Source organism: Pseudopodoces humilis, chromosome 27, assembly GCF_049639895.1.
Source record: "Pseudopodoces humilis isolate 2021_Gansu_Grassland_sample_001 chromosome 27, ASM4963989v1, whole genome shotgun sequence".
Lineage (NCBI taxonomy): Eukaryota > Metazoa > Chordata > Aves > Passeriformes > Paridae > Pseudopodoces > Pseudopodoces humilis.
Genome location: NC_142226.1, coordinates 5148397 through 5175539, shown reverse-complemented (window position 1 = coordinate 5175539; position 27143 = coordinate 5148397). Strand labels below are relative to the sequence as shown.

General features: G+C 41.9%; 1 protein-coding gene across 3 annotated transcripts; it reads left to right on the top strand.

Annotated features, from left to right (window-relative positions):
• On the top strand, window positions 1-27143 carry MYOM3 (myomesin 3). 3 transcript variants are annotated; one of them, XM_014258556.2, is made up of 37 exons: window positions 1-126; window positions 1796-1930; window positions 2071-2145; window positions 2721-2886; window positions 3050-3207; window positions 4915-5010; window positions 5636-5724; window positions 10539-10583; window positions 10779-10919; window positions 11421-11582; window positions 11835-11976; window positions 12065-12264; window positions 12527-12580; window positions 12723-12850; window positions 13405-13588; window positions 14581-14755; window positions 15340-15461; window positions 15937-16124; window positions 16261-16387; window positions 16769-16947; window positions 17022-17136; window positions 17412-17568; window positions 18198-18307; window positions 18764-18808; window positions 18932-19068; window positions 20122-20266; window positions 21320-21379; window positions 22064-22131; window positions 22372-22482; window positions 23114-23201; window positions 23806-23844; window positions 24022-24127; window positions 24877-25040; window positions 25559-25595; window positions 25708-25730; window positions 25813-25868; window positions 26535-27143. In XM_014258556.2, exons 2-37 carry the CDS (start codon window positions 1824-1826, stop codon window positions 26826-26828), a joined length of 4293 nt encoding a protein of 1430 aa, XP_014114031.2. In that variant the 5' UTR covers window positions 1-126; window positions 1796-1823; the 3' UTR covers window positions 26829-27143. The 3 variants fall into 3 exon arrangements, 2 of the variants coding, with proteins under 2 accessions (XP_014114031.2, XP_087923630.1); XR_015774605.1 differs by lacking the exon at window positions 26535-27143 and having other exon boundaries at window positions 24877-25140; XM_088067504.1 differs by lacking the exons at window positions 1-126; window positions 1796-1930; window positions 2071-2145; window positions 2721-2886; window positions 3050-3207 and adding an exon at window positions 4124-4257.

The window sequence follows — 27143 nt, the reverse complement described above, 5'->3', positions numbered from 1 at the left end:
AGGATGGGCACTCCAACATGGGCAACATTCTTTTGGGGAGAGTCATCCTCGGTGTCATCACCAGGGAGAAGGAAAGCTCCTTTGTCCCTTCCCTTGCCTGGGGACTCTCCCTGCAGCCTTCAGAGGGTGAGTTTGGTTTATCTGCAAATAAACTGCTGTTTATTGTCATTTTTATAGATCTGTTGTTTCGTGTGACAGCTTTGTTTGACTTGTAGATTATGCTTTGTGATTGTATCTGCTTTAATGATTGTTTTTCCAGTGTTGTTGTGATGAAAATCCTGGTTTGCTTGGTGTTTTCTCACCAGAATCTGCTCTGTTTTACTGGCATGTTTAGAAAATAATCTGCATTCGAATTGAAAAGTGTAGGTTTTAACAGTGATTATAAAACAATGAAATTTGTTCAGGGAGAAATAAAAACCATTATTTAGTGAAAAATGAGTCTGTATCAATAATAATTCATGAGCATGGAAACAAGGCTCTGATGCCCAGGATGACAGGACTCATTCTGCAGCTGAACCACTTCTGAAGACAACAGAAGCTATGAAATTATAATGATTTTTTTCCCCATAAAAGCCTGCTTTATTTTCTTCTTCTCATACTTGTCAGCATTTGTTGTTTCTTCCAAAGTTAATGTCCACGTAGGAAATATTATCAAGATAATTCTGTATTTTCATTTGCATGTTGGGATATTTTGCATTTACCACAACAACTCTGCTTTTCCATGGACTTTATAAGAAATTTATTTACATCAACAGAAAATCGTGCAAGTGAAAAAATTGTATGAGAAAATGATACCGGGTTTGTATTTTTATCAAGTTTGGATTCAAAAGCAGCAAAGCTCAAATCCAGCTGCAAGATTTGCCAAGGGAAAATTTCAGTCATGGAACATGAGCTAGGGGAAAGATTTACAACTATGCTTGAACAAATTCTATCCAGCAACAATTACATCTGCAAAGCTCCTTTTCCAAAGTAACCTGAGCTTTTAGAACCTGTAAATGTGCACAGTGCAAGGATCGTGCTGGGTGGTTGGGATTTAACTGCAGGGAGAGAGAGATGAGGATGAATCCACTTTAAAAACTGGATTTAATGCCTCCCATTAGTCAGAGCCTAAAAGCAGTGAGCTGTGGATTCCCAGAGCAGAGGCTGGGAACAGCCAGGAGTGCCAATGTTTGCTCCTGTGTTTCACCTGGGATTTCTCTGGGAAAATCCTGCTGTTCACTGAGCCATTCCTTGTAGGCTGACATTTGGGAGGATGCTGTTTTCTCCATGATTTTTCAACCTTTTCAACCAAAAAGAGCTCAGGAGAAACACCTGGTCCCTCAGGATGCACAGGACTGGATAAAGATTTATCCTCTGGGAGTGCTGAGCTGTGGCTGCTCCCGTGTGCAGCCTGGGAATGGGGAATTACAGATTTGCAGATGGGAGCATGAGGGAGAGCTCTGTTTCAGCAGCTGGAACTGGTGGAACACCTGGTTTGGTGGGAGGTGTCCCCTGCCCATCAGATGGGCTTTAAGGCCCCTTTCAACCCAAACCATTCCAGGATTCCTGATAAGATCCTGAGAAACAAATCTTCCCACAAGTTCCCTGTTCTGAGACAATTCCAGCTGCCTTGAGAGATTCCATTTCTCCCCCTGACCCCACTTTCCACAGAAGCACCATGAGGAAAACCCCTCTCATAGCATGGATGTCAGAAAATGTTTTTATATGGATCTTCACTCACTGAATGCCAAAGCAGAGCAAGGACTTGAACAGATTCTGTTAAAGTGCCTGATATGAACCTTTTAATCTGTTCCAGCAAGAAAGTTTGGCTTTGACATCCCACCATGGGAACCCGAGCCTTTTTCCATCACAGTGAGAAGGAGCAGAAGGAGGAGAGGAAGCAGAGCTTGGAAATGACCTCCACAACAAGGAAAAAAAGGTTTAAAACCAGGTAAGTGCCAGAGTCAGGGACAGGTTGAGTCAATCAGGTGAAGGCAGGGCTTTCTACACATCCCCAGATTTTCAGAATTTTGAGTTTGTGCAATGATGGAATGTTATTTGGGTTCTCTTCCATGAATCTGCCCCTGGAAGTGAGGAAGAGGAGACTTTCAGCCTTTCAGACCTATCGATAGCAGCTGCCCTTGCCTTGACCTCTGAAACAGCAAAGTAAGTCAGGAATTATTCTAACTCCAATATAACCATTGTAGGCAACATCACAGCTCTGGATCAGGGTCACAGCTTCCAACTTAATTTGTTGGAAGCAAAAAGAGCAGGTTCAAAACAGAGGTTCTTCCTTTAAAAACACCAGGCCTCAACTAAAATGCAGGAAATGAAATGATGGTGCCGTGTGATAATGAGGAACATTGCCCTGCTTATATGTAGGGGAGTGAGAGAAACCAGATTTTATGGGAATAAATGGAAAATGCTGGCAGATTACTAAATGAATGGGACTCTCCCTCTTTCCTAGAAAAATCTTATCTCTCCTCCCTTTGATCCTTTTCCCAGCTTCCTCCCCAGGATTAAAAGTGGCCAACAGTGGGTCCCTATGGAAGTTTGATCTCTTCTGGGAATGCTGGTTCCTGTGGGGGATAATTCCCTGACATTCCCACACTCACAGCCCATGTTTCTGTCCTTAACACTCCTGATTTAACCAAAAAGTGTGCTATAAACAACAGAAAAAAACCCCAAAAAGAGAGAAAAATGTTTTATTTTGACTTTTATCCGCTCTTATCATCATGCAGTTCCAGGGAGTACAATCTAAGAAGGGAAGCTGACATCCTGGAGCTGGAACAGAGGGGGCAGAAGAGGATTCGTTTTGGGAACGACACGGAGAAGATGGAAGAGGAGCTCATCAGGATCTGCAGGCTGCTCCGAGTCAGGGCTGACCGCAAGGGTCTGCGCAGGAAGGTCAGAGCAGCCACCTCTGCTGGCAGCAGGGTTAAAACCAGAGGATCCCAAAATCCCTCCAGCTAAATTCACCCCTGAAACGTCCTGACAGGTCCCTCACGTCAGGGAATCTGTGTCACAGCATCCCTTTGCACTGCCCTTACCCGGTGTCTCCCTGCCACAGGCTATGGACAAGGCAGGCCTGGAGAAGGAATTCCTGGAGCTGCGCTCGGGGCGGCCGCCCGTGCTCTGGATCCCGCTGCGGGCACACGCGGTCTGGGAGAGGATGGATGTCACCCTGGCATGCACCGCCCTGGGGTCCCCTGTGCCACAGGCCACCTGGTATGGCAGTGCCAGCACCACGGGCACGGGGACACCGGGATGGCAGCCCTGTCCTGCCAGGAGGGAGGGAGAGCTTCAGGGGTCACAGGGAGCACCTTGGTGTCCAGACCCACTGTCAGACCAGTAAGGACACGGGGACAGTGACATTCCTGTGGGATCCTTCTGGGACAGGGCTGATGTCCATGGATGTTCCTCTGTTTCCTGGACATTCCTGCAGGATCCTTCTAGGACAGGGCTGATGTCCATGGGGGTTTCCTTGTTTCTTGGACATTCCTGCAGGATCCTTCTGGAACAGGGCTGATGTTCATGGATGTTTCTCTGTTTCCTGGACATTCCCATGGGATCCTTCTGGGACAGGGCTGATGTCCATGGGGGTTTCCCCTTTGGTTTTCCCACAGGCAAACTTGGGATTTAAGCCTCAAAGCCAGAACCTCCTCTCAGCACTAAATCACCACAAACACACCCCAACAAGGCCTGGCTGCCTTGCACACCATGGGAGTTTCACCATTAAATTCTACTTCTACATTCTGCTAAATTCTTCTTCTAAATTCTGCTTCTACATCTTGTAAAATCCAAGAGAACTGTCATTTACTCCCTTTGTGTATCAACCAACCTCAGGGGAGAGTGTTATGGACTGGGCTAAGTGCAGCACACACCGTAAACACCAGAAATAAATGAAAGATCATCTCAAAAACCAATTTACAAAGCACACTTTGATCAGTTTGAAGTGATTGACCAGTCCTCCTCTGGAAGGTTTAATTGTGCAAACATTTGCATTACTAATGACTCGTAGGCAGCGTGTCCTTCCAGAACGACCTCTCTGAATTATTCAGAGAACAAAGAGAATCTGAACCTCCCACACATCCCTGGGGAACACAAGGAGGAGACATCTGTGAACTCCCTCACAGGAGCTGCAGGGCAGGGAATGTAAAGCCAAGGCTGAGACCTCCACAGGACCATGGAAGGGTCTGGCTTTAGCTGCCAGATGGGTTTGGATTTGTTATAGATACATTTTATATTGTTGGCTTTTCCCAAATATTAAAATGAATGGTATGTGTGTAAGAATGGAAATTTTTGTTGTATTAATATAGTTTTCTTTATTTCTGTTATTGATGAAACTCAGAAATAGTGGGATAATACATATATGTTGGGCTATGGCCAATAGTATTAAAATAAAAACTGCTTTTGTTTGTATAACCCAAAGACTGAGGAAAAAAAATAGCTGGAGAACTCCTGCATTTGTAAATTATCTTATCCAGATGAGGACAGCAGTGACCAGAGCTCTGGGGGAGGAATTTATTGCATTTCTGGTATCAGGGAATGTAAATCTCGATGGCACCAAGAGCATTGATCTATTGGGAAGGGGGCAAGAGAAAACTAAACAGAAGAACCCCAAAGATCCTGAGAAGAATGTGTGAATATGTGTGAGAATTTATGGATATGGAGCAGGGTTCTGTTTTTAAGGGACAATCGTTTGTCAGTGAGGTGAATGCAGACACACCCAGCCCTATCTGTATATTTACTTTATTTTTTATCTCCTAATTGTCTTTTTTATTAAACTTTTAAATTCTATAAAAATTATGTGAACCTCGTTTTTCACAGATTGAAGAGGGAGATCTGTAAAAGAGGGAATTGTGTCTACTCCTCTTTCCTGTGGTGTTTGATGTGGGTGCTTTCCTAACAGCACGCTTCCTTCTTCCCCCCCAGGTATAAAAATGGAATCCCCATCGATCCCCGCCAAGCCCCAGCAGGAAAATACAAGATCAGAAATAAATTTGGGATGCTGACCCTGCACATCAGCAGGTAATGGCTGTGCCCTTGGCTGAGCTGCTTTTTCAGCTGAGTGAGACCTGCTCTCCCTAAATTCCCAGTCTGTGTATGATAAACAAACCAAAGAATTCTTCTGGAATCTGACCTTGCCTGCCTTTAGGCTGCTGTGTTTGAGCTAAAACTTTGCCAATCTCCACAGCAGTTCACAAGGTTTTAAAAAAAACTATGAAAAATAAAACAAAATAAAACAAAATTTAATGGATTAATTTACTTCTGCTCCTCTTTTTATGCATCAGCAATATTTTTTTTCCCCTCAGGGTAAGGAATGCACATTAAGTACTTCATGAGCAGACAAAAAAAATGTGATTTGGGATGGATCAGTGTAATCAGAACATCATTAATTCTGATCTAATTATACAGTGATAGAGAAATGCAAATCTTCAGTGGAATCAAGCGTTCCACAGGCCTTTTGCTTGTTCAGTACTTAAAATGTTTTCCTTCTGGGTCTCAAAATAAAAAATTTACTTCAAAGCACCAGAAATCCTTGTAATTGAAAGGAAAAGCAACTTCTGGATGAAACTTCTGGGATTAAAGGGGAACCCCTTTGAATTTGTCCTTTGAAATATGAAATATGAAATATTTATTTCTTTTTTTTCAGATGCTCCATGGAAGATTCTGCTGAATACAGTGTGGAGGTAAAGAATCCGTTTGGTGAAGCTTATTCCTTTGCTACAGTGCTTGTCAGGAGTAAGTACAAATATTCCTTTGGGTTTAAACTTTCAAATACTGCAGTCTTCCAAATATTCCTGTGTTTAAAATTTCAAATACTGCACAGTCTTCCAAATATTCCTGTGTTTAAACTTTCAAATACTGCACAGTCTTCCAAATATTCCTGTGTTTAAAATTTCAAATACTGCACAGTCTTCCAAATATTCCTGTGTTTAAACTTTCAAATACTGCACAGTCTTCCAAATATTCCTGTGTTTAAAATTTCAAATACTGCACAGTCTTCCAAATATTCCTGTGTTTAAACTTTCAAATACTGCACAGTCTTCCAAATATTCCTGTGTTTAAAATTTCAAATATTGCATAGTTTTCCAAATACTCCTTTGGGTTTAAACTTTCAAATACTGCACAATCTTCCAAATATTCCTTTGGGTTTAAACTTTCAAATACTGCAGTCTTCCAAATATTCCTTTGGGTTTAAAATTTCAAATACTGCACAGTCTTCCAAATATTCCTGTGTTTAAAATTTCAAATACTGCACAGTCTTCCAAATATTCCTGTGTTTAAAATTTCAAATATTGCATAGTTTTCCAAATACTCCTTTGGGTTTAAAATTTCAAATACTGCACAATCTTCCAAATATTCCTGTTTAAAATTTCAAATACTGCACAGTCATCCAAATATTCCTTTGGGTTTAAACTTTCAAATACTGCACAATCTTCCAAATATTCCTGTTTAAAATTTCAAATACTGCACAGTCTTCCAAATATTCCTTTGGGTTTAAAATTTCAAATACTGCACAATCTTCCAAATATTCCTTTGGGTTTAAAATTTCAAATACTGCACAATCTTCCAAATATTCCTTTGGGTTTAAAATTTCAAATACTGCACAGTCTTCCAAATATTCCTGTGTTTAAAATTTCAAATACTGCACAGTCTTCCAAATATTCCTTTGGGTTTAAACTTTCAAATACTGCAGTCATCCAAATATTCCTTTGGGTTTAAAATTTCAAATACTGCACAATCTTCCATATATTCCTGTGTTTAAAATTTCAAATACTGCACAGTCTTCCAAATATTCCTGTGTTTAAAATTTCAAATACTGCACAGTCTTCCAAATATTCCTTTGGGTTTAAAATTTCAAATATTGCATAGTTTTCCAAATACTCCTTTGGGTTTAAAATTTCAAATACTGCACAGTCTTCCAAATATTCCTTTGGGTTTAAACTTTCAAATACTGCAGTCATCCAAATATTCCTGTGTTTAAAATTTCAAATACTGCACAGTCATCCAAATATTCCTTTGGGTTTAAAATTTCAAATACTGCAGTCATCCAAATATTCCTTTGGGTTTAAACTTTCAAATACTGCACAATCTTCCAAATATTCCTTTGGGTTTAAAATTTCAAATATTGCATAGTTTTCCAAATATTCCTTTGGGTTTAAACTTTCAAATACTGCACAGTCTTCCAAATATTTTCATTATTTGATAGGCACACACAGGTATTGTGGAAAAGGATAGAACAGCTTCTCTTCCTTGGTCATTTCTGGGCCCAGCCAAAGTTTTTCCTTTCAGATTCCATATGGACACAGCTGTCCTTTCTCTGGGATAAAATTGCACTAAATTTAGGTGTTTATTTCTTCTGGTCTGCTATGAAACAGCCCCACAGTGAAACTCAGCTTTACAAAGTCTGCTAAAAATAAGCAAGAAATGGTTCCCCAAGAACTGTGGCTTTCAGTGGGACCTCTCAGTGCATTATTGCATTATTTCACGTTTTCCCCTGAAATCAGCAGTTACCAAGGGCAAATGCAAGATTTTCCTCCTTGATCTGTGCTGTTCTTAAAAGAAGTGGCACAGACTCCAGAGATACACAACGTGCACAGCCAAATCCAGACGTGGGGAAGGAAGTAAATAAACCACCAGCACTTAAAAAAAGGGAAATCAACTCAAGCTTTAGGAAATGTGCAGAGCAGTCTCACAAGATCACAGTTCAGCTGTTCATGTTTCATATATTTGTATCTAAATTATGATTTTGGAATAAAAAAGCAGGGACAGAATAGACCTACAGGATTGTAGATAATTAAACCTTTCAGTGGGACTGACAGAGCCCTCTGTCATGGGTTGTGTTATTATTACACTTATTTTCACAGGCCATATTTTGCTCTGAGTCCTGTCTGGGATGCAGAACCCTGCAGAAGAACGTGACTCCAGGATTGTAAAAGCAGTGTATTATCACACCTTTCAGGTGCTTTATTTAAACAGTGTCAAAATTCAGCGTATCTGGAAATACGCAGCAGGAATAGAATTTAGAATTTAGAATTATTTAGAATTTAGAATTTAGAATTATTTAGAATTTAGAATTTAGAATCATTTAGAATTTAGAGTTTAGAATTTAGAATTATTTAGAATTTAGAGTTTAGAATTATTTAGAATTTAGAGTTTAGAATTTAGAACTATTTAGAATTTAGAATTTAGAATTATTTAGAATTTAGAGTTTAGAATTATTTAGAGTTTAGAATTATTTAGAATTATTTAGAATTTAGAGTTTAGAATTTAAAATTATTTAGAATTTAGAATTTAGAATTATTTAGAATTTAGAATTATTTAGAATTTAGAATTATTTAGAATTTAGAAATTAGAATTATTTAGAAGTTAGAATTATTTAGAATTTAGAATTATTTAGAATTTAGAATTATTTAGAATTATTTAGAATTTAGAATTATTTAGAATTTAGAAATTAGAATTATTTAGAAGTTAGAATTATTTAGAATTTAGAATTATTTAGAATTTAGAATTATTTAGAATTATTTAGAATTTAGAATTATTTAGAATTTAGAAATTAGAATTATTTAGAAGTTAGAATTATTTAGAATTTAGAATTATTTAGAATTTAGAATTATTTAGAATTATTTAGAATTTAGAATTATTTAGAATTATTTAGAATTTAGAATTATTTAGAATTTAGAAATTAGAATTATTTAGAATTTAGAATTATTTAGAATTTAGAATTTAGAATTATTTAGAATTTAGAATTATTTAGAATTTAGAATTATTTAGAATTATTTAGAATTTAGAATTATTTAGAATTTAGAATTTAGAATTATTTAGAATTTAGAATTATTTAGAATTTAGAATTATTTAGAATTTAGAATTATTTAGAATTATTTAGAATTTAGAATTATTTAGAATTTAGAATTTAGAATTATTTAGAATTTAGAATTATTTAGAATTTAGAATTATTTAGAATTTAGAATTATTTAGAATTATTTAGAATTTAGAATTATTTAGAATTTAGAATTTAGAATTATTTAGAATTTAGAATTATTTAGAATTTAGAATTATTTAGAATTTAGAATTATTTAGAATTATTTAGAATTTAGAATTATTTGGAATTTAGAATTTAGAATTATTTAGAATTTAGAATTTAGAACAGGAATATTACCAGTTCTAAAGGGACAGGTATAACAGCCCAGAAAACCTTCATTTGCATCCTTCCCAGACTCCTAAATTCCCCATCCTTACTGCAGGAAAAGCTACCAGGGGGTTCTCACGGTACGGCCACAACAGGAGCAGCCTGGAAGAACAATTCCATGCAGATAATAACAATTATCCTCTCAATTCCCTGTGGAATCCTTGGGATCAGAGCGGGCACGAGGATGGAACAGGGGCACAGAAAGGCCCGGCAGGGACAGCTCTCTTCACCTGGGAGTGCCTGGTTAAGCTGTCCCTGCTCAGGGACAAACCACTGCACACCACTGCAGACACTGGTGAGGGGCCCCAGCCGCTCCTCCCATCCCAGTAACCCGAGTCTTCCTTCTGCCAGCTGCATTTACTGCTCTGAAAATAGAGATTACAGCGAGGCCTTAATCCTGCCTGCGCTGGAAACATTCCCAGGCAGGCCCTGGCATTCCCTCCCCTGGCCCCTGGCCCTCTGGAAAGGCCGGAGGGTCCCTGGGATCCAGAGCTCCCTTTCCCTAAGACATCACCGAGGGTCTCACAGGACCCAGGCTGTGTTACCTCCAGAGCTTTGTATTTCCCTCCTCTCCTATGGTCACACTCACTCCTCTTTTTTTTTTTTTTTTTTGGTCTGCTACTGCCAAACTTCAACCACTGGAAGCACAGGTTTTATTTTATGGGCATTTATTGCAACTTGAGAGAAAAATCCCTCAGTTTCATCTGAAGTGCATCAGCTGTTGGCTTTCAGCTCCAAATGATTTCACATTTTGCTGTGATGCCAAGAGGCCAGAGCAGGTGGGGTGGGCCAGAATCCACCTGTGATGCCTCCAGAGAATCCAAACATGATTTGGGAACATCCTTCCCTGAGCTCCAGGAATTGCCTCGGTGTCTCAGCACAAACATCATTTCTTGTTGGTTAAATCTTGAAGTCCCAGTCAGCGGTAGTTTTAAAAAACTTCACACCATCCTCTGGGAACGCTGTTAAAACCCAGGGGGTTGTTTTATTCACATCTTCATTTTATTTGGTTTAAACTTGCCTGCTTGAAGAGGCAGAAGCCAAAGTGACAAAGCCCTCCTTGGCTCTGGATAACTGAGTGTGCACCAGCATTTGGAGCAGGATTGCTCCCACTGGAACAGCCATGGCAACAATTTCCTCACATCCCCAGTGGCTTGTGAAGGGCATCAAATGAATGTCAAATTCATTTCATGTCCAATTTAGTTCATGTCAAATGAATTAAAGCTTTAGCCCATGGTGACACTTGAAAGGTTCAAATTGAGGGCTGGCTTGAGGGAAAAACAATTTGCTGGGCAACACCGGGTGTTTTTAAGAAGGTGAACACTGTGAGATTTGCTAAATGTGTTTTCCTCTTGTCTTATAGAATATTATGGAAAGGAGTCAGGATTTGATTCAGAAATATACAAAAGTGAGTAAATCATTGATGTTATTATTAATTATTTTTATAGCCTGATGCAATCTGATTATTTTTTCCCTGGGAGCTTTTCCTGTCAGCCTGACTGCACATGCAAAGTGCAAGGCTCACTATAAATATATGATAATAAAAATACTACAGGAGGAAAGCTCTGGAAGTCTCTTTATCATGCTGACTTTTATTCCACAGGATCCCTTTTGGCCAGAGAGGCAGATTTTGCTTTTGCACTGAAACCCCTATTTGCCAGAGAAAAGGAGCCTTTCACCCTCTCCTGTTACTTCTCCTCTGATTTACTGGACCACCAACGAGGCATCAGCTGGTTCAGAGATGGTTTGTAGGCAACAGCTGACTTTATGTGCATTTTCCCCTGGAATTCATAGCTGTAATGGAGTGTTCACAGAAAAAAAAAAAAAAGAAATCATTAAAATTCAGGATTCCTGAGCTGTTCTCAGGTCTGCTCAAGTTACAGATGTTGCTGTTTTATGTTTGTCTTTTCTCTGTTTGTAAAGGATGGTATCATTGAAATGTTCTGGAGGTTATGACATTCCTCTTCATGAGAAAATTTTAAGAGCCTTAGTTTGAAAAGCCTGTGGTTCTCCAGTGAGAAAAACTTTTGGATACTCTGTGTTGCTCTGCTGGCAATCAAAGATTTGGGTCTTTCCGAGGATCAGAGTCCATGGCTGCAATTCAGGGGCACAAAAATAATACCAGGAATGTCTTAGAGATCCCTCATCTCATTCTGTGCTTTTTGAGGCATTTGGAAAGAAATATTGCCTCTCCTAACCAGGCAGATCCAGGTGAACTTCCTTTCCCCCTTCTCCTGCTCCACAGGGGAGCTGCTGCAGGACTCAGAACATCACAAATTGAGGTACCAGGAGTGTGAGGCCTCTCTGACAGTGCCCTGTGCCCACAAAGAGGATGAAGGCTTCTACACCATCCGTGTCCCCTCGCTGGATGGACACAGGGAGCAGACCACCTACGTGTTTGTTAGAGGTATCTGCAGAACCTACAGACCTAAGACCTTGGCATAAAGGAATTCCCACCCTCACACACAAGGAAATTAATTTGGTGTGTGGATAGAACTATCACAATGACCAAATCTTATTTTTGCTGGCGATTTCAGTATTAGAAAACAGGATTTGTGTTACTGGGATAGGCCCTTAGACACTTAAAATTAAGCTACTCAGTGAAAATTTTGGAAAAGGACAAAACAAAACAGAACCACCCTCACTTGGTGTTTTACAGATGCTGCAGCACCAACAGCTGGAGCCCCAGGATCCCCCCTCAACGTGAAATGCCACGATGTGAACAAAGACTGCTTGGTCCTTTCTTGGGTAGCACCCAGTGATGATGGAGGAAGCCCCATCCTGGGATACCTCATTGAAAGGTCTGTAAGACATCATCTCTGAGCTAAGAAACCTCATTTTCTTGTGGAAACAGACCACAGGAGCCCCGTGGGCTGTGTTTCCTTGCAGGTGCGTGGCTGGCTCAGAGGAGTGGGTGCAGTGCAGTGCTCAGCCTGTGAAGGGCTGCAGGTGCCCAGTGCTGGGCCTGGCTGAGGGACAGACATACCAATTTCGGGTCAAGGCTGTCAACAAGGCTGGCACCAGCCACCCTTCAAAGGCCAGTGACCCCGTTACAACCCTGGATGCCAGCAGGGACAAGAGAGTGACAGGTTGGTACCAAAGCCAGCACAATTTGCTCCCTCAGGACCACGGGAGGCTGCAGGAAGAGCTCAGTGCAGATTGCCCAGATCCTCCCCATTCCCACAAATGCCTTTGCTGAGCTCATCTTGGGAGCATTCTTAACAGAAAAAGCTCAAAATATCTTTGTTTGTGAGATAAAATGTCTGTAATTACACACAGAAGGAATGACCCAGTCCTGGGGTCTGCCTTTCTCCCTGTGGGTGGGTAGCACTGCCCTGTTTGTCATTGCAGTGATCCCATACGACGACGGCAGGACCATAGAAATATCCAAGGATGACCTGGAGGGTGAGTTCAGATTTCCCCAAAGTGTTCTGCCTCCTTCTTTATATTGAAGAATCTTAATTTACATGGGGAGAACGGAATCCATTGTAAAAGAACTTTATTTTCCTGCCACTTTATCACTAAAGCCTTTTCTGCCTTCTCATAGGACACATTAAAATTCCCTTGCCACCCACCAATGTTCATGCAAGTGAGGTCAGAGAAGATTATGTGGCTTTGGCCTGGGATGAACCAGATCCAAGAGGCAGAGAACCACTGAATTATTATGTGGAAAAGGTAAGAAAATAATACCACACAGGACAGGAGCTGCAGAGCAGAACCATTTCTTTCTCAGGTGGGCCACGGCACAAGTGGGGCCATTCCCAGTTAGGAACTGGGGAGATCCAGCCTCAAAGCTGGCTGGTTCAGCCTCCTCCAGCCCCACAGGCACCCTGAGCCATGGCCCTGTTCAAGGACTAATGATTAACAAGGAATGGACAAGGAAAACAGGAAGAACTGTTCCTGCCCCACAGCCCTGAAAGGTGAAAAAACTGTGAAGAACTGCACAATACCCCACTATCCTGTTCCCCACTAATCATTCTGTTGGTTAATTAATATCTTCTGCCAGTCTCCTTTCATGCATTTTTATTTCTCATCTTCTATAGCAAAGGGGCCCTCTGTTGCCAAGGGTGAAAAGTTTGGGTGCATCAACAAGAAATACATAATTTATGGCTTTGGTTTGTGTTTTGTTTGGAGCTTTTTTTAAATTCCTTTCCTACAAAGCTCAGCTTTGGTCAGGAGGGTTTTGTGCTTGCAGTAGGAGCTGTAAATCTTCGCCTTTTTCATTGCAGTCACTCGTAGGCAGCAACTCCTGGCAAATGGTGAACCTGGAGACGCCAGCAAATTCCCCAAGATTTGCACTCTTTGATCTGGTTAAGGGAAAATCATTCCGGTTCCGCGTGCGATCCGTGAACAAGTTTGGGATCAGCGAGCCCTCCCTGCCCAGCCCGCCCATCACTGCTGGGGCAAAACTGGGTAATTATTGAGTGAGTCAGCTCTGCACTCACCATGGGGAGAGGGGCACTGACTGAAAGGAATGAGGGGGATCCCCTGCTCACACTCTGCTCTCAACTTCGTGGTCTACGATTACACAGCAGTGGCTTTGATAGAAGGAAATCTCTTGAAGCCTTAAATCCTTCTTTAATTGGTTTGCAGTTGGACAGGGCAGTGTTAATCTAAGCAAGCAGCAAGTGGGGAATTACATTTAATAAAACAGGAACAGTTGAAGCCTGTGTTTAATCCAAGGATGCTTCCAGCATGGTGTGAGGGAGGTGACAGCGTGGAAGGAATGACAGGAGTCTGCAGCAGCCTGGGCTGGGGGGCTCAGACAGGACAGCAGCCTCTGCATGGCTGCTTTGGGTTGTTTTCTCCCTGGACTGAGCTGAGAAAGAGGCCAAAGGCTCAGGTTGGTGTTCCTCTTCTGCAGAGAGATGAGCACTGACTCTATTTGTATATTGTCCCAAGCTTCACTCATAAATGGAAATGCAGAGTGGAGCAGGTCCCAGTTTAGGATGGAGCCGAGGACAATCAACAGATGAGCTTTGTTCCTCCTCTGCTTCAGAGGAGGTTGTGTGGGGTAACTGCAGGAATCAGTGGGAGAGGAGACATCTGGCAAGCCCAAGCACAAAACCAGATCCTGCAGAGTGGGCCCCTGTCCATGGCTTCTTGCTCTGATTCCACAGAATCCCAGAATGGTTTGGGTTGGAAGGGACCTCAAGGCTCATCCATAGGTAGGGACCTTCCACCATCCCAGGCTGCTCCAGCCCCATCCAACCTGGCCTTGGGCACTTCCAGGGATGGGGCAGCCACAGCTTCCCTGGGCCACAATTTGAAAATGGTGCTCTGGAAAAGGAGAATAAATCAAACTGGCCAACTCACTAATAATAGCTTTGGTGTTACCTAAATTACAGATTTTAACCCGCACTGCTTTTGTCCGTGTCTTTTGTTTGTTTCTTCCCTTTTTTTAGCTCCTCTGCCTCCACCATCTCAGGTTTTGGCATTCAGAGACACCAAGACATCTGTTGTTCTGCACTGGGACAAGCCCAAGGATGGCCTGGAGCCCCTGGGCTATTACATCTACTGCCGGGAGACGGGCTCGGAGGAATGGCAAACAGTCAATAACAAGCCAGTGACATGCACCCAGTGAGTTCAGCTCCTCTGCTCTGCTGAGGGATCACAGGGGCCCAACCTGGATTCTTCTGTTTCTGGCTGGAGTCGTGTTTCAGATAAAAAAAGAACTTCCTTCAGTCCCCACACGCAGGCTGGCACGCACACCAACACCACGGCCTCTTGGAGAGCTCAGGATTGCTCCAAGCCTGGCTTTTACACCCAGAGCTGGCAGCAAAGGCTGTGTGTCCTCCACAGGCTGGGAGCTGTACAGCCCCACAGAGCCTGGGGCACCAGCAGAACCACATTCCATGGCTTTGCCTGTTTTCCAGTAGAGTAAGTCAGTGTCAATCACATGCAGAATTTACAGCCGCTCTCCAGCTGCGGGGGCCACGTGTCAAGCAGAAAAATCCATTAAAAAGTCTTGTTTATCTCCCTGCCAGTGGTGATTCCTCTCCATCTGGTCCATACCCACTGTGATTTATTTGGAGCCATTTCACGTGATGCACTAATTTGTAATGACAAATAATGATTTTGCAAGAACAAAGTGTGTTGCTGTCTCTTTCAGCACTGTTTACCTGTGCACAGGCAAACACAGACATATTCCTTTGCTCTCCCAGATTTACTGTTCCTGGGCTGCAGCCTGGAAAGGAATACGTGTTTTGTGTGAAATCTGTCAGTGAGGCAGGGCTGAGTGAGAGCTCACCACAAACAGATCCCATCGTTGTCAGGCCGGCGATCGGTGAGTAGTGACCAAAATGAAACTCCTCCAACTCCCACCTGTCAGGCACAGCCACTGCTGCCTGCAGGTGACAGGGTCAGAGAAACAAAACAAAACAGAACTCATTTTCTTGTACCCTGCAGCTTCTGCCATTAATTACACTTGCCAAGCATGGACAGAGTTAATTAATTAGCATTTTGACCTAGCAGTGTTGTGTTAATTTGGCTCTGGGTACAAGTGACCATTTTAAGTTCTCAGTTGTGTGATGTCTGGAAATCAACACCGAGAATTTCTCAGGGAAATTAGAAAATCCAACAACCTGGTGTCACCCAGGATCTAACCCTCCATGCTCCCCATTTTATCAACCCACTGCTTTTCTGCCACACAAACAATAAAGCACCAGGTAAGAGACCTCCTGAGACACATCCAAGGCTTTTTGCTGTGATTCCCAGATGTTGTGTTGACTGTTCCTGTTCTGTCTGTCCCTCTGTGCCAGCCTGTCCCTCGGCCCCACGTGGCTTTGTGCTGCTGCACTGTGGCAAGGCTGAGATGACCATCGGCTGGAAAGCTCCCAGGCACAAAGGAGGAACAAAAATCCTGGGATATTTCCTGGACCAGCACGACCACTCTGAGCCAGACTGGCACGCAGTCAACACTCAGCCAATTCCTCGGCGCGTTTGCACGGTATCTGTTTGGAGCACAGCTGGCAACAGCTGCACTGAGGGTTGAGCTGGGTTTTCTCCACTTCTGCATTGTCCTGCTGGCCCCCAAGCCAAGCAGGGATGAGCTAACCACATCTTCTGCCCTTCTGCACCCCAAGGTCAGCAGCCTGCAGGAGGGGCGCCTGTACGAGTTCCGTGGCCGTGCCATGAACAGGGCTGGAGTTGGGGAAGTGTCAGAGCCCAGTGACTGGTTCAGATGTGAGGAATGGACAATGCCAGAGCCAGGTATCCCTCGTGTAAAGCCATCCAGGAAAACGTCACCAGCTGTATTTGTTATCTGCTCACTCATCCAAGGGGTTTCTTCCATAGAAATGGTTGCTCCCAGGACAGAAGAGCACACAAACACTTCCAGGAATGTTCTGATGCAGGGTGTTTTTCCTCCATTATATAGATAAAGCACACAGATATTTTTAACAATATTGTTTCCAGAGAATGCAGACTCAGGATAACTCTAAATCCCATTTTTTTTTACACCATGAAAGCAGCTAGTTATGCTATTTTATAAACCAACCCCTAATTACCATAGAAAGCAACCCCCTACAGACCCACTATTCAATTTCTGCCTTAAACTCTGCTCTCTGATTTTGCTGTTCCCTTGTGTGCCAGGCCCTCCCTACGATGTGAGGTGCACTGAGGTGAGGGACTCCTCCCTGCAGCTGCACTGGGAAGCTCCTCTCTACCTGGGGACAGGGCCACTCACAGGGTATTTCATAGACCTGTGTGAAGAGGGCTCAGAGGAGTGGAAACAAATAAACAAAAAGCCCACAGCCACCACCCACATGAAGGTCTGTACCTGCTCTTAGTGGCCAAGTGCTGCTTCTCTTAGTCTGACATTAATTCCTGGCTGTGTTTCCTGCAGGTTGAGGAGCTGGAGACAGGGAAATGTTACATTTTCCGAGTACGAGCAGTGAACAAGGCTGGAGTTGGACCCCCTTCGCTCCCCTCGGATCCTGTGGTGGCTAAAACCAAACCTGGTAGGAAACTAAAAGCCATGAGACTGGGCCAGTCTATAAATAAATGTATGATCTGGGTGAAAAACTGCTTTGTGATGCATCAGCTATTTGTTTCACAGCAAGAAACACCCTCAGAAAAAACAAAGATGAACAAATCAAACGGCCCAAATTAATTAGCTCTAACTGTGCACTGCGTGGTTTGGTTTTGGGGGTCATTTTTTTGCGTTAGATGTGCAGAAGCTCAGCCCTGATCTGCTTTGGTAAGGAATGTTTTGTGGGTTTTTTTGCTCATACAGGCACAAATGAAATTGAACTCGGGGTGGATGAAGAGGGTTTCATTTATATGGCCTTTGAAGCTCCTGAAAAGAATGACTCCTCTGAATTTATCTGGTCAAAGGACTATGAGGGACCTCCAGATGCTGACCGAGTCCAGATTGAAGAGAAAGGCAATAGGTGAGTATCTAATGCACACTGGGAAAATGAATCATGGTCTGGTGAGTAAAGAACACATTAAACACCAAGAAAAAGGTGAAGCCAAACGTTTTCCCCTCATTTCCCTGATTCCCAGCCCTGGAGTCCATGAAATGGAATCTGGGGAGCAGCTGCCATTGATATTATATCAATGATTATAATATCAATTGATATAATATAAATATATTATATTATATGATATTATATGACATTACATTACATTACATTACATTACGTTACATTACATTACATTATATCATATTATATTATATTATATTATATTATATTATATTATATTATAGTATAGTATATTATAGTATATTATATTATAGTATATTATATTATAGTATAGTATATTATTATTGATATTATATAATATATATTTATATTATATTTATAACACTAATATTGATCTATTGATTATATATTATATATTATATCAATTGATATAATATCAAGATATTATATCAATATCTTTACCTTGCTCCTCAGTGTCATTTATAAATTCCAGTCAATTCTGTATTTCCTGCTCTGGGTGTATCGAATTCTGTTACAGGAGACATCATTCCTGAGGAAAATGTAGTTTTTGCTATTATTCTTTTCACTTTTAGATCAAAACTGATACTGAAAGAGCCCTCAGAAAAGGACCTGGGTGTGTATTCAGTGGAGGTCACGGATGTAGATGATGATATCTCTGCCAGCTGCACTTTAACAAAAGAAGGTAAAAACTGATAATTTCCAACAAAAAAAATAATGTGCCCTCATTTTCTAATCTTAGATGTTTAGAGGAAAGTTTCTTGCAGAAGAATAGTGAGTGACTAATGTCACTTAATGATATCACTAGAAAGATGTTTCCCATTCCTTGCAGGCTCAAGGGCAAGTTTTTTTTTACAGTCCCCTAAGGAAAGATTCCGTGCTCCTGCAAAGTCATTTTTCCACTGCAGTTCAGATTTCACATTTGGCTGTACTGTCACTGTGATTTAAAACTCCTTTAGCAAGCTCCCTGAATTGATCCAACCAACTTTTTATTCAGATATCACCACCTTTTCTAGTCCTCCCCATTACTGAATGTTTTATCTTCTCCTTGACATAAATAAAGTTCATCCCCAAATTAAATTAAACCGATAAGATTAATTTGTTTTGGCCTAGTGTTGACTTTTTATTCCCTGCATTTCAGATCTGGACAAGTTACTGAAACGTAGCCACGAAATCAGGAACCCACGTAAGTGGAAGCAGCAAAAAGCCACGAGCACAGGGCCAGCCTGGGAAAAGGGAGCCCAGCACAGCCCTGAGCCAAATCCTGTGGTGTGCCTGTGATTTTACTGGTGTTCTCTCTGTTTGCCAGTGATCAAGCTGATATCTGGCTGGAACATCGATGTTCTGGAGAAAGGGGAAGTGAGGCTGTGGCTGGAGGTGGAGAAGCTGTCCCCAAACGCTGAGCTGCACCTGATCTTCAATGACAAGGAGCTCACCAGCACCCCAGTAGGTTTTATTCTGCATTTAATCCTGACTTACTTTCCCACTGCTGAATATGGCACATTCCCAGTTTTCTGAATTCCCATCAGCTATTTTGATAGGGATTTTGAATCTTGTGAATTCTAAGAGCAGATGGAAGTGATTTATTTCTCAGTGCAAAGCACTGGAAATAACCCTGCCTCGTGTGTTACAGCACCCTCCAACCTATTCATACATCCACAAAAATGTTCAGGCCTCCTCTTGTCCTCCCATATCAAATTAATATTAGATCATTTAAAAAATACTTGGAATGAGAGGACCAGAGGGGAGAACAGTTGAGAATGAAGCACAAATATAAATCATGGGCTGTCAGCTCAGTGCAGAGCAGCAATGCCCAAATAACACCCAGGACCCCCAGAACAAAGGACAGCACCAGGCCAGAGCAGTTTGGAGCTGTCAGTGCCCTGTTGGGGGGTTTAAATCAACATGTAATAGATTTATCCAAGGTTTTATCTCTTCTAAAATCTGTCTCCTCTCCACTGGAGAACTGGCATGGATCTGCACAATGAAAAGCATTGGTCAGGCTCCTTGGAAGGACAATATTTGCTCAGAACAAATGGCAATGAGGTAGAATGATGATGTTTGTGTTTACTGGCACTTTCAGGGCTCAGTGGTACCTCAGCAAGAGGGGGAAATATTCCTCACCCTGGCCAAATACGTAATGACACATCACACATTATAACTAAGTGCAACACTTCCATGCCACTAAAAATCCCAGATGCTCTGGTTTCAGTTCTGTAATATCCAGCAAGGAAGAACGTTTGGGGTTAGGTGGTTTTACAGAAATTTTCTCTGTGCTGGAAGCAGTTTTACCATTCCCACACACATAAATAACAGCTGAATCCCACAGCACAGTGCTCTGCCTTCATTACCCAGAAAAATGATGAGAGTTTATAAGGCTACAGGTACAAGATGACTGGAATATTTGCTGTAGAAGATGCTGTGCCAGGATCTGACCTTGGAATAGTTCTACTGTGGAAAAACTCTTCGGTTTATCTTATTTCCTTTTGTTTTCCACAGACACACAAAATCAACTTTGTCAAGGAGAAAGGCCTTGTGGAACTGATAATCCAGGATTTCTGTGCTGATGACAAAGGGGTGTACACAGCCCAGCTCAAAGATGGGAAAGCAAAAAATCAGTTCACTCTTGTTCTCATGGATGAATGTAAGTGGAAATTTGGGATCAAATATAGACTGCCATGCTCAATGGAAAGGTTGTGAGGCACTTAAGGCCCCAAAATATTTCCAACAGTTCTAATGGCACACTGGGAATGGGGAGAGCAAATTTTAGCCCAGATTTAAAGTCCAGGAATCATTTAAGAAATGATCTGAATCCCTCTTTACTATAAATTAAAGCTTTTGGACTTATAAATAGGTGCTTGATGATAAAAGCAGCCTGCTGAAGTGGAATGCTTAGTTCTTTCTTCCAAATGTTTTACATATTAGCTTGCAGTGGTGAACTGTGCCTTGGCAGCAGAGTGGAGTGAGTGAAGTCATTTATTTCAGGATCAGGCTAGAAATTCAGTGTATTTAGCAGCTGGTTCACAGCACTGAATGCAATAAAGAAAATGTCAATACAAGGCACAAAAGTTCAGCATGGAACACACAGTTCCCTGGACATGCAGTACAAAGAGCCTCCTAAAATTAATTAAAAATAGAAAGGAGCAAGATTCTCATTCAAATCCTTCCCCATCAAGTGCCTATCTCTGGTTTCAGTTCTCTGCATTTTGCTTTCAAGTGGCCTTCTAAAGCTTCCTAAGTTTTTAAATGGAAAATGTCTATAAAATGTCAAATCTCCCTGACTCCCTGGAGAGACACAGGCACCTTTCCAGAGGGATTCAGCACTTGCTGGGCTCAGGATAGAAAATTAATTCGATGAGCTGTGCTCTAAAAGTGCCCATTTCTCTTTTCTGACAATGTTAAAGGCAGATGTAAAGTTAGTTGTAGCTGTGCTCTCTGCTCTCTGCCTTCTTCAGTGTTTCTCACTTTTTAAATCTTTTAATTTCAGGTTTTCTAGCCTACCTTTTTACATGGTGAAATTCTGTATTTAATTTGCTAAATGCTCAATGGTCAAGTCTTCAGTGGCTCTTTTGTTTCAACGAAAAGAAATGTTAGGCTCCCAGCATAAACAAACAGCACAGCTCTAAGGATAACACCTTCTGTACAGGAAATATCCAGTAATGAGGGGTTGTTGACTTTGTCCTTTGCTGTTCCACAGCTTTTGCTAAAGTGGCAGAAGAAGCTGAAGCAAAACGGAGACAATGGAAGAAAAAGCAGGGTAAGATCAGCCAAAGGTTAAAGATTTGTCAGAATGAGGCCAGGATGGCAAAACCCAAGTGGAATTATTTCACTTCATCATCTTTTTAAACACATTATTTAAGCTGATTAAGACACTAGGATAAGACTCCTTGTTTTCAGATAATTTGCCCTGACCTTAAAAATCAAAATTATCAAACAGTTTTAGGCAAGTTAGGCAGATTTATCAGTAGAAATCTTCTGCATCAGTGCTGTGCACTGAACACTTCCAAACTCCAGAAATTGTCCAATATAAAATATACATTCTATAATTAAGATCCACCGCTTTTCCTTGTAAAAAACAGGATTTCTAGCAAGTTTGTAAAGATCCATTCATTCCACTTTCACCTCCCACCTTATGCTGATGAATAAAGAAGCTCATTGGAAAAGTGATTCCCTGCTAGTGAGGATAAAAATATTCACTTAAAGGCGATTGTGACACCACATTATAAATCCTTCTCGGCTCCAGAGTTGCTCAGTACAGGATGAAAGGATCTAAAGTCATTTATTTCAGTTTCCCCTCCCTGTTCCCTGTGGAACTCGGGAGCTCCAGGCTGCACTGTGGGCATCCAGCACTAGATGGAAGCATTCCTGCAGGAAACACGGCAAATAGATATTTCTTTTCTGTAGATATTTCTCACTGTAGATATTTCCTTTTCTTTTCCAGGTCCACATTTCATAGAGAACCTGAGATGGAAAGTTTTGGAGAGCTGTGAAGTGCTCCTCACCTGCAAGGTAACAGAACCTGGGATGAATTGCTTCAGCACTCAGTTTTAGGTGGAATTTCCAGAGGATATCAGCAGTGCTTTGCTGCAGAGCAGTGACAGTAAGGAGATGGTTTATTTTGGGCAGAATTTTTAACAAAGAAGGGAAAATTCTCACATTCTGGAGAAATGTAAGTGATGATTCATATTAGGACATCCAAGAATTAAGAAATCAAATGTATTTTGACTTCTAAATGTTGACATCAAACAGGCAACAAACCTGAGGAAGGACACCAAGTTCCAGTGGTTCTTCAATCACAAGGCACGAGGTGGTGGAGAGTTTGATCCACAGACTGGGATGGGAACTCTGCAGATCTCAAAGGTGAAACCTCAAACAGCTCAGGAAAATGGCATAAAAATGTGGGCTGATCTTATTAATATTCCACGAGGGTTTGAGGTAGTGCCCACTGAGAGAAAGAAACACTGAGAAAAGCAGAAGAGAAGAAATTTTTAATGTTACAGCCGGGTTCTGAATCTGAATTCTAGTGGAATTCATGGCAGGGAACTAAACAATCTTTAAGGTCCCTTCCAACCCAAACCAAGCTGTGATTCTGAGATCTTAATAAGAAATAAGTTGTTTTTAACAGTGGGTGGCTGTTCAAAGTTTATCCTGAGAGGCTGAAAAGAATGGGAGGGTTTTTCAGGTTTCACACAGGGACTGAGGGCAAAAGTTGAGCAACTGACCCCCCAAAAACCAACAGTTTCTGAACCAGACCCCCCCTATCCTCTCACAGGAGGTTTTGGGACAAATTGACCCTTTTTCCCTCCTCATTTCTGCTCAGTTCAACCAAATTCATGTGGGAAGGAAGAAGAAAATCTCAGCTTTTTCCACTTTTCCAGATCCTGCCCTGTTTCAATGATATGGGAAATGTCTTTGGGAGGGGTGCTGTTTGTTTTGGGGCTTGTTTGGGTTATTTTAATCAATATTACACATGCACACACGTATTTGGTAGGTAACCAAAGCAGATGAGGGCCTGTACAAAGCAGTTGTTTCAGATAACCGAGGAGAGGACTCCACCCAGCTGGACCTCACAAAAGGAGGTAAGAGAACCTTGGATCAGTAAGACAAATTCACACCCCTGCCCTGGGTTCATTTTGGATTTAAAACCAAATATCCTCACTTTCTGTGAAACCTACATGTCCTATGTGCTTTTACAGAAGTTAAAATCCACATTAAAATGTTACTGGTCAAATTTAAAGAGATTCCTGCCTTACATGCTAATGTCATTTCCACCTGCAGTCATTTCTCAAGCCAGGACTGCATTATAAATTCTGCCAAGCCCCACAGGTAAAAGCTCAGGGATGTTTCAGTCATTCCAACCCAGAATCAATCAGAAGGTTCTGCTGCCCAAGATTAAATCCTGCCCCTGCATCTGGAATCCATCATTTAAACCTGGCACATAAATCTCCTGTCTGGGAGGCAATCAGCTGCACATGGTGAGCATGAAGGAAGACAGGAACATCTAAATTTAGTAAGAAATCTGAAAACAAACTAATCTGAGGCAAAAACTCCATTCCCAGTGAGCTTTGCCACAGAAAAAGACCTGTGGATATAAAACATCCTAACCACAGTGGTATCAGTTGGCAGATTGGATGTGATTTGCTATGAACTGTATTTACAGGCACTTAAATCTTTGTCTTGCAGCCTTTGAGGAGCTTCTGAAGGAGCTGTGCAGGATCAGTGGTACGTCAGCTCTCAGCATTGCAGCACAGGGGAAAGGTGGGATGACACCAGAGCTGTCCCTGGGTGTGGAACAGCCACAGCAGCACCCCCTCACCGCTCCTTTGGGTGGGGTTTTGGGATGGAACAGGTAAATCTGTGCATTCCTCCTCAATTTCAGTCTTTCTGTTACACCACCAGCGCTCTCTGCTACACCTCTGAAAATCCAGCCCACTGAGGAAGGCATCAAAATCTACACAGATGTCAAGTTCTACACAGACTACATGAAAACCACCTGGTATCACAAGTAAGTCCCCCAGAAATATTTGCAAAGCTTCTGGAGCACTGTTTCTTGTAACTGTTTATCCAAAATTAAACATTTGGGCCTGAGCCCATATGTTTTTCAGGCAACTGTGGATTTGTCTGAGTAAGGGCTGAAATTCACAATTCACTCCCTTCCTGGAACATGTCTGAGAATTCCAGAATGAAAAGTCATGTTATTTTTATCATAGCACTGCAGAAATATTTGTAAGTGATCATCTTTACTAGAATAATAATGATGCTGCACTTAGGATACTGCTCTGTTACAGCCTCCTTGGTTACAGACAGAATTTTTTCAAACACTTTATTTTTACTACTTCATGTTTTCCTAAACCAGTCTCTTCCCCCACTCTGAATTAAAAAAAAATCCCAAAATTACAAAATTCTTCCCAATTTAGCCTCATAATGTCTTTCTAAATAGAGCTGGTGTTTTATTAGATACCACCTACAAATGTAGATAAGGAGGTGAATTTTTAGTAACATTCAAGGGCTAAATACTTACAAATATTCAACATCTAAATGGGATTTAATCCCTTAAATAAGAACTAAGAGGTCTTTTGTAGAGTTTGTGAAGCTTTGGCAAACTGCCTGAAAGTACAGCCCCATGGGATTTCCTCTCTCCATGAAATGAATCCTGACTCCCACACTTCAGACTACAGGTCTAGAAAAAAGTGAAAGCTCTGATCTCTCCAGCTCTCCTAAATGTTACTGAAACGGCATCACTTGTTTACTCAGGGAGAAACAACTGGAAAGCCGTGATAGGATGAGAGCTGGGAGCACCATGAATCAGATCTGGCTGCACATCCTGGACCCCACCGAGGCTGATAAGGGCAAATACACCCTGGAGTTATTCGATGGGAACAGCTCCCACAAACTGTCAACAGACCTGTCTGGGCAAGGTGAGCTGAGTCACAGCTGAGCTGATTTCCAGGAGCCCTTCAAATCCTGGGCAGGGATTCCTCTCTCCCGGTGTGGAGCTGGTTTCCATCTGGAATTGGGGTAAGGAGGACAGTGAAGAGCCCACAGAAGCACGAGGAGAGGGGAAGTGGAGAAAGGATTGAAGCTGAGGAAAGGTTGAGAAGGGGGAGCTGCTCCAGGGATGTGTCCAATTCCTCCACTGGACAACAGAGCTCACAGGTGGCGTCTTGGAGAAGAAAACTTGCAGGTTTACAAAGGTTTTTCCAAACTGTTGGAGTTTTTATCCCTCCTCTGAATTTTGGAAAGAGAGAATTCAATCCCATTTATTTCAGCAGTAAACAGACAGAGCTGTTTTTCCTTAAGGCAGGGGCAGATACCATCTAGAGGATAATTACATTTATCCATGTAATCCCAGCACTGATAACAACAACATAATGCTAAATCTGCTGAGACAAACGAAACAAAAGGCAACTTTCCCTAAAACCTTTCATTTTTGCAGTTTTTGAAGATGCCCTGGCTGAGCACAGGAGGCTAAAGTAAGTTCCTGCCTAAATATTTTCACAGCTAAATCTATTTTGAGTCTCACACTCTAAATTGTTAATATAATGGCTAATAAATAAAACCACAATCATTTTCTCTCCCTTTCAGGGAAGCAGCAATAGCAGAGAAGCGTAAGTAAACCAATCTCTTCAGTGAAACAAAGCCAAGTTTGCTGATAAGAAAAACTAAAAGGTTGTATTTGTTCATTCCCAGGTCGTGCCAGAGTCGTTCAAGGTCTGCCAGATGTTGCCACCATCATGGAGGACAAGGTAATATTGAGTAACTCCATTAATTGGTTCTTGCACAGACACAGAAAGATCACTGATGGGGAGGAAAGATCCTTATTTTACCCTCCTGTGCACTGCCAGCAGCTTTTCTGAGCTGCTGCAGTTGCCAGAGGTGGGAAGTTGTGCCCTCCTGGGCCACCACAGCCAGATCCTTCCCGTTGTCCTCCCATTTCACAGGATTGGACTTTCAAGGCTTTGAGGTGCTGGGCCTGATTTTCCCATCAGACCAACTCCCAGCTTTCATTTCTGAGTCACATTCCCCGTTATCCAGGCAGCACAAAAGCCCTGCAGACTCACCAGGTGCCTGTTGAAGTGCCACTTTACAGCATAGGAAGCTATAAAAAGACAGTAAAACAAATATGAGTCAGTGCCAGTGAAATCAGGCAGGTTAATCCTGATTGTACTGGAGGATATCAGGAAAAGGAACATCACCTAATGAATACGTGAGAACTGATTTTTATTGTTCTTAATTTAAAAGATGTGTGGATTTGGCACTTGGGGACATGGTTCAGTGGCCAGGGCTGGGTTAAGAGCTGGACTCAATTCTAAAGGTTTTTTCCAACCTAAATGATGTTGTGATTCTATGAATTGAATTTCCCTGCACATTTACAGCTCCATAATCCATTTCTGTTCTCTGTTTCATGACAGACCCTGTGCTTGACTTGTTGTGTGTCTGGAGACCCCTTCCCAGAGATCACCTGGTTCAAAAACGAGAAGGTCATCGTGTTTAAGGACAGATACAAGATGGATGTGAAGGGGTCAGTGGTCACAATCACCATAGAGAAAGTCTGCAATGAAGACACAGGAAAATACAGCATCTATGTCAAGAATAAATATGGGTCTGAAACAGGGCAGGTCACTATCAGTGTCTATAAACATGGGGAGATCCCAGTACCAACAGAGCAGGAAATCCCAGCTGGGATGACCACAAAAAAAGCCTAAATGAATTAACTGTCTCCTTGAATTTAAAAGGAATTTAACTCCTTCAGATGCCTTTTGGTGTCTCTATGTTTATTTTAGCAATATTTCAGTATTTTGGTAGTTGTTAGAGAATGATTCTTGTGTGTTTATGTGTGTACACTGCATGTTCACCTTCCAGAGAGACTCTGCCCTGCTAAATCTGTGTGGGAAATACCAGAGGATTCACACATGAGGCTTTCAGTGGAGGGTTTTTGTATTAAATCACTACATGTAACAGATTTTCTTGTAGCCTGTGTGTGTGTGTGTCATTAAACTCAAACCCTTGGTGACATCTCA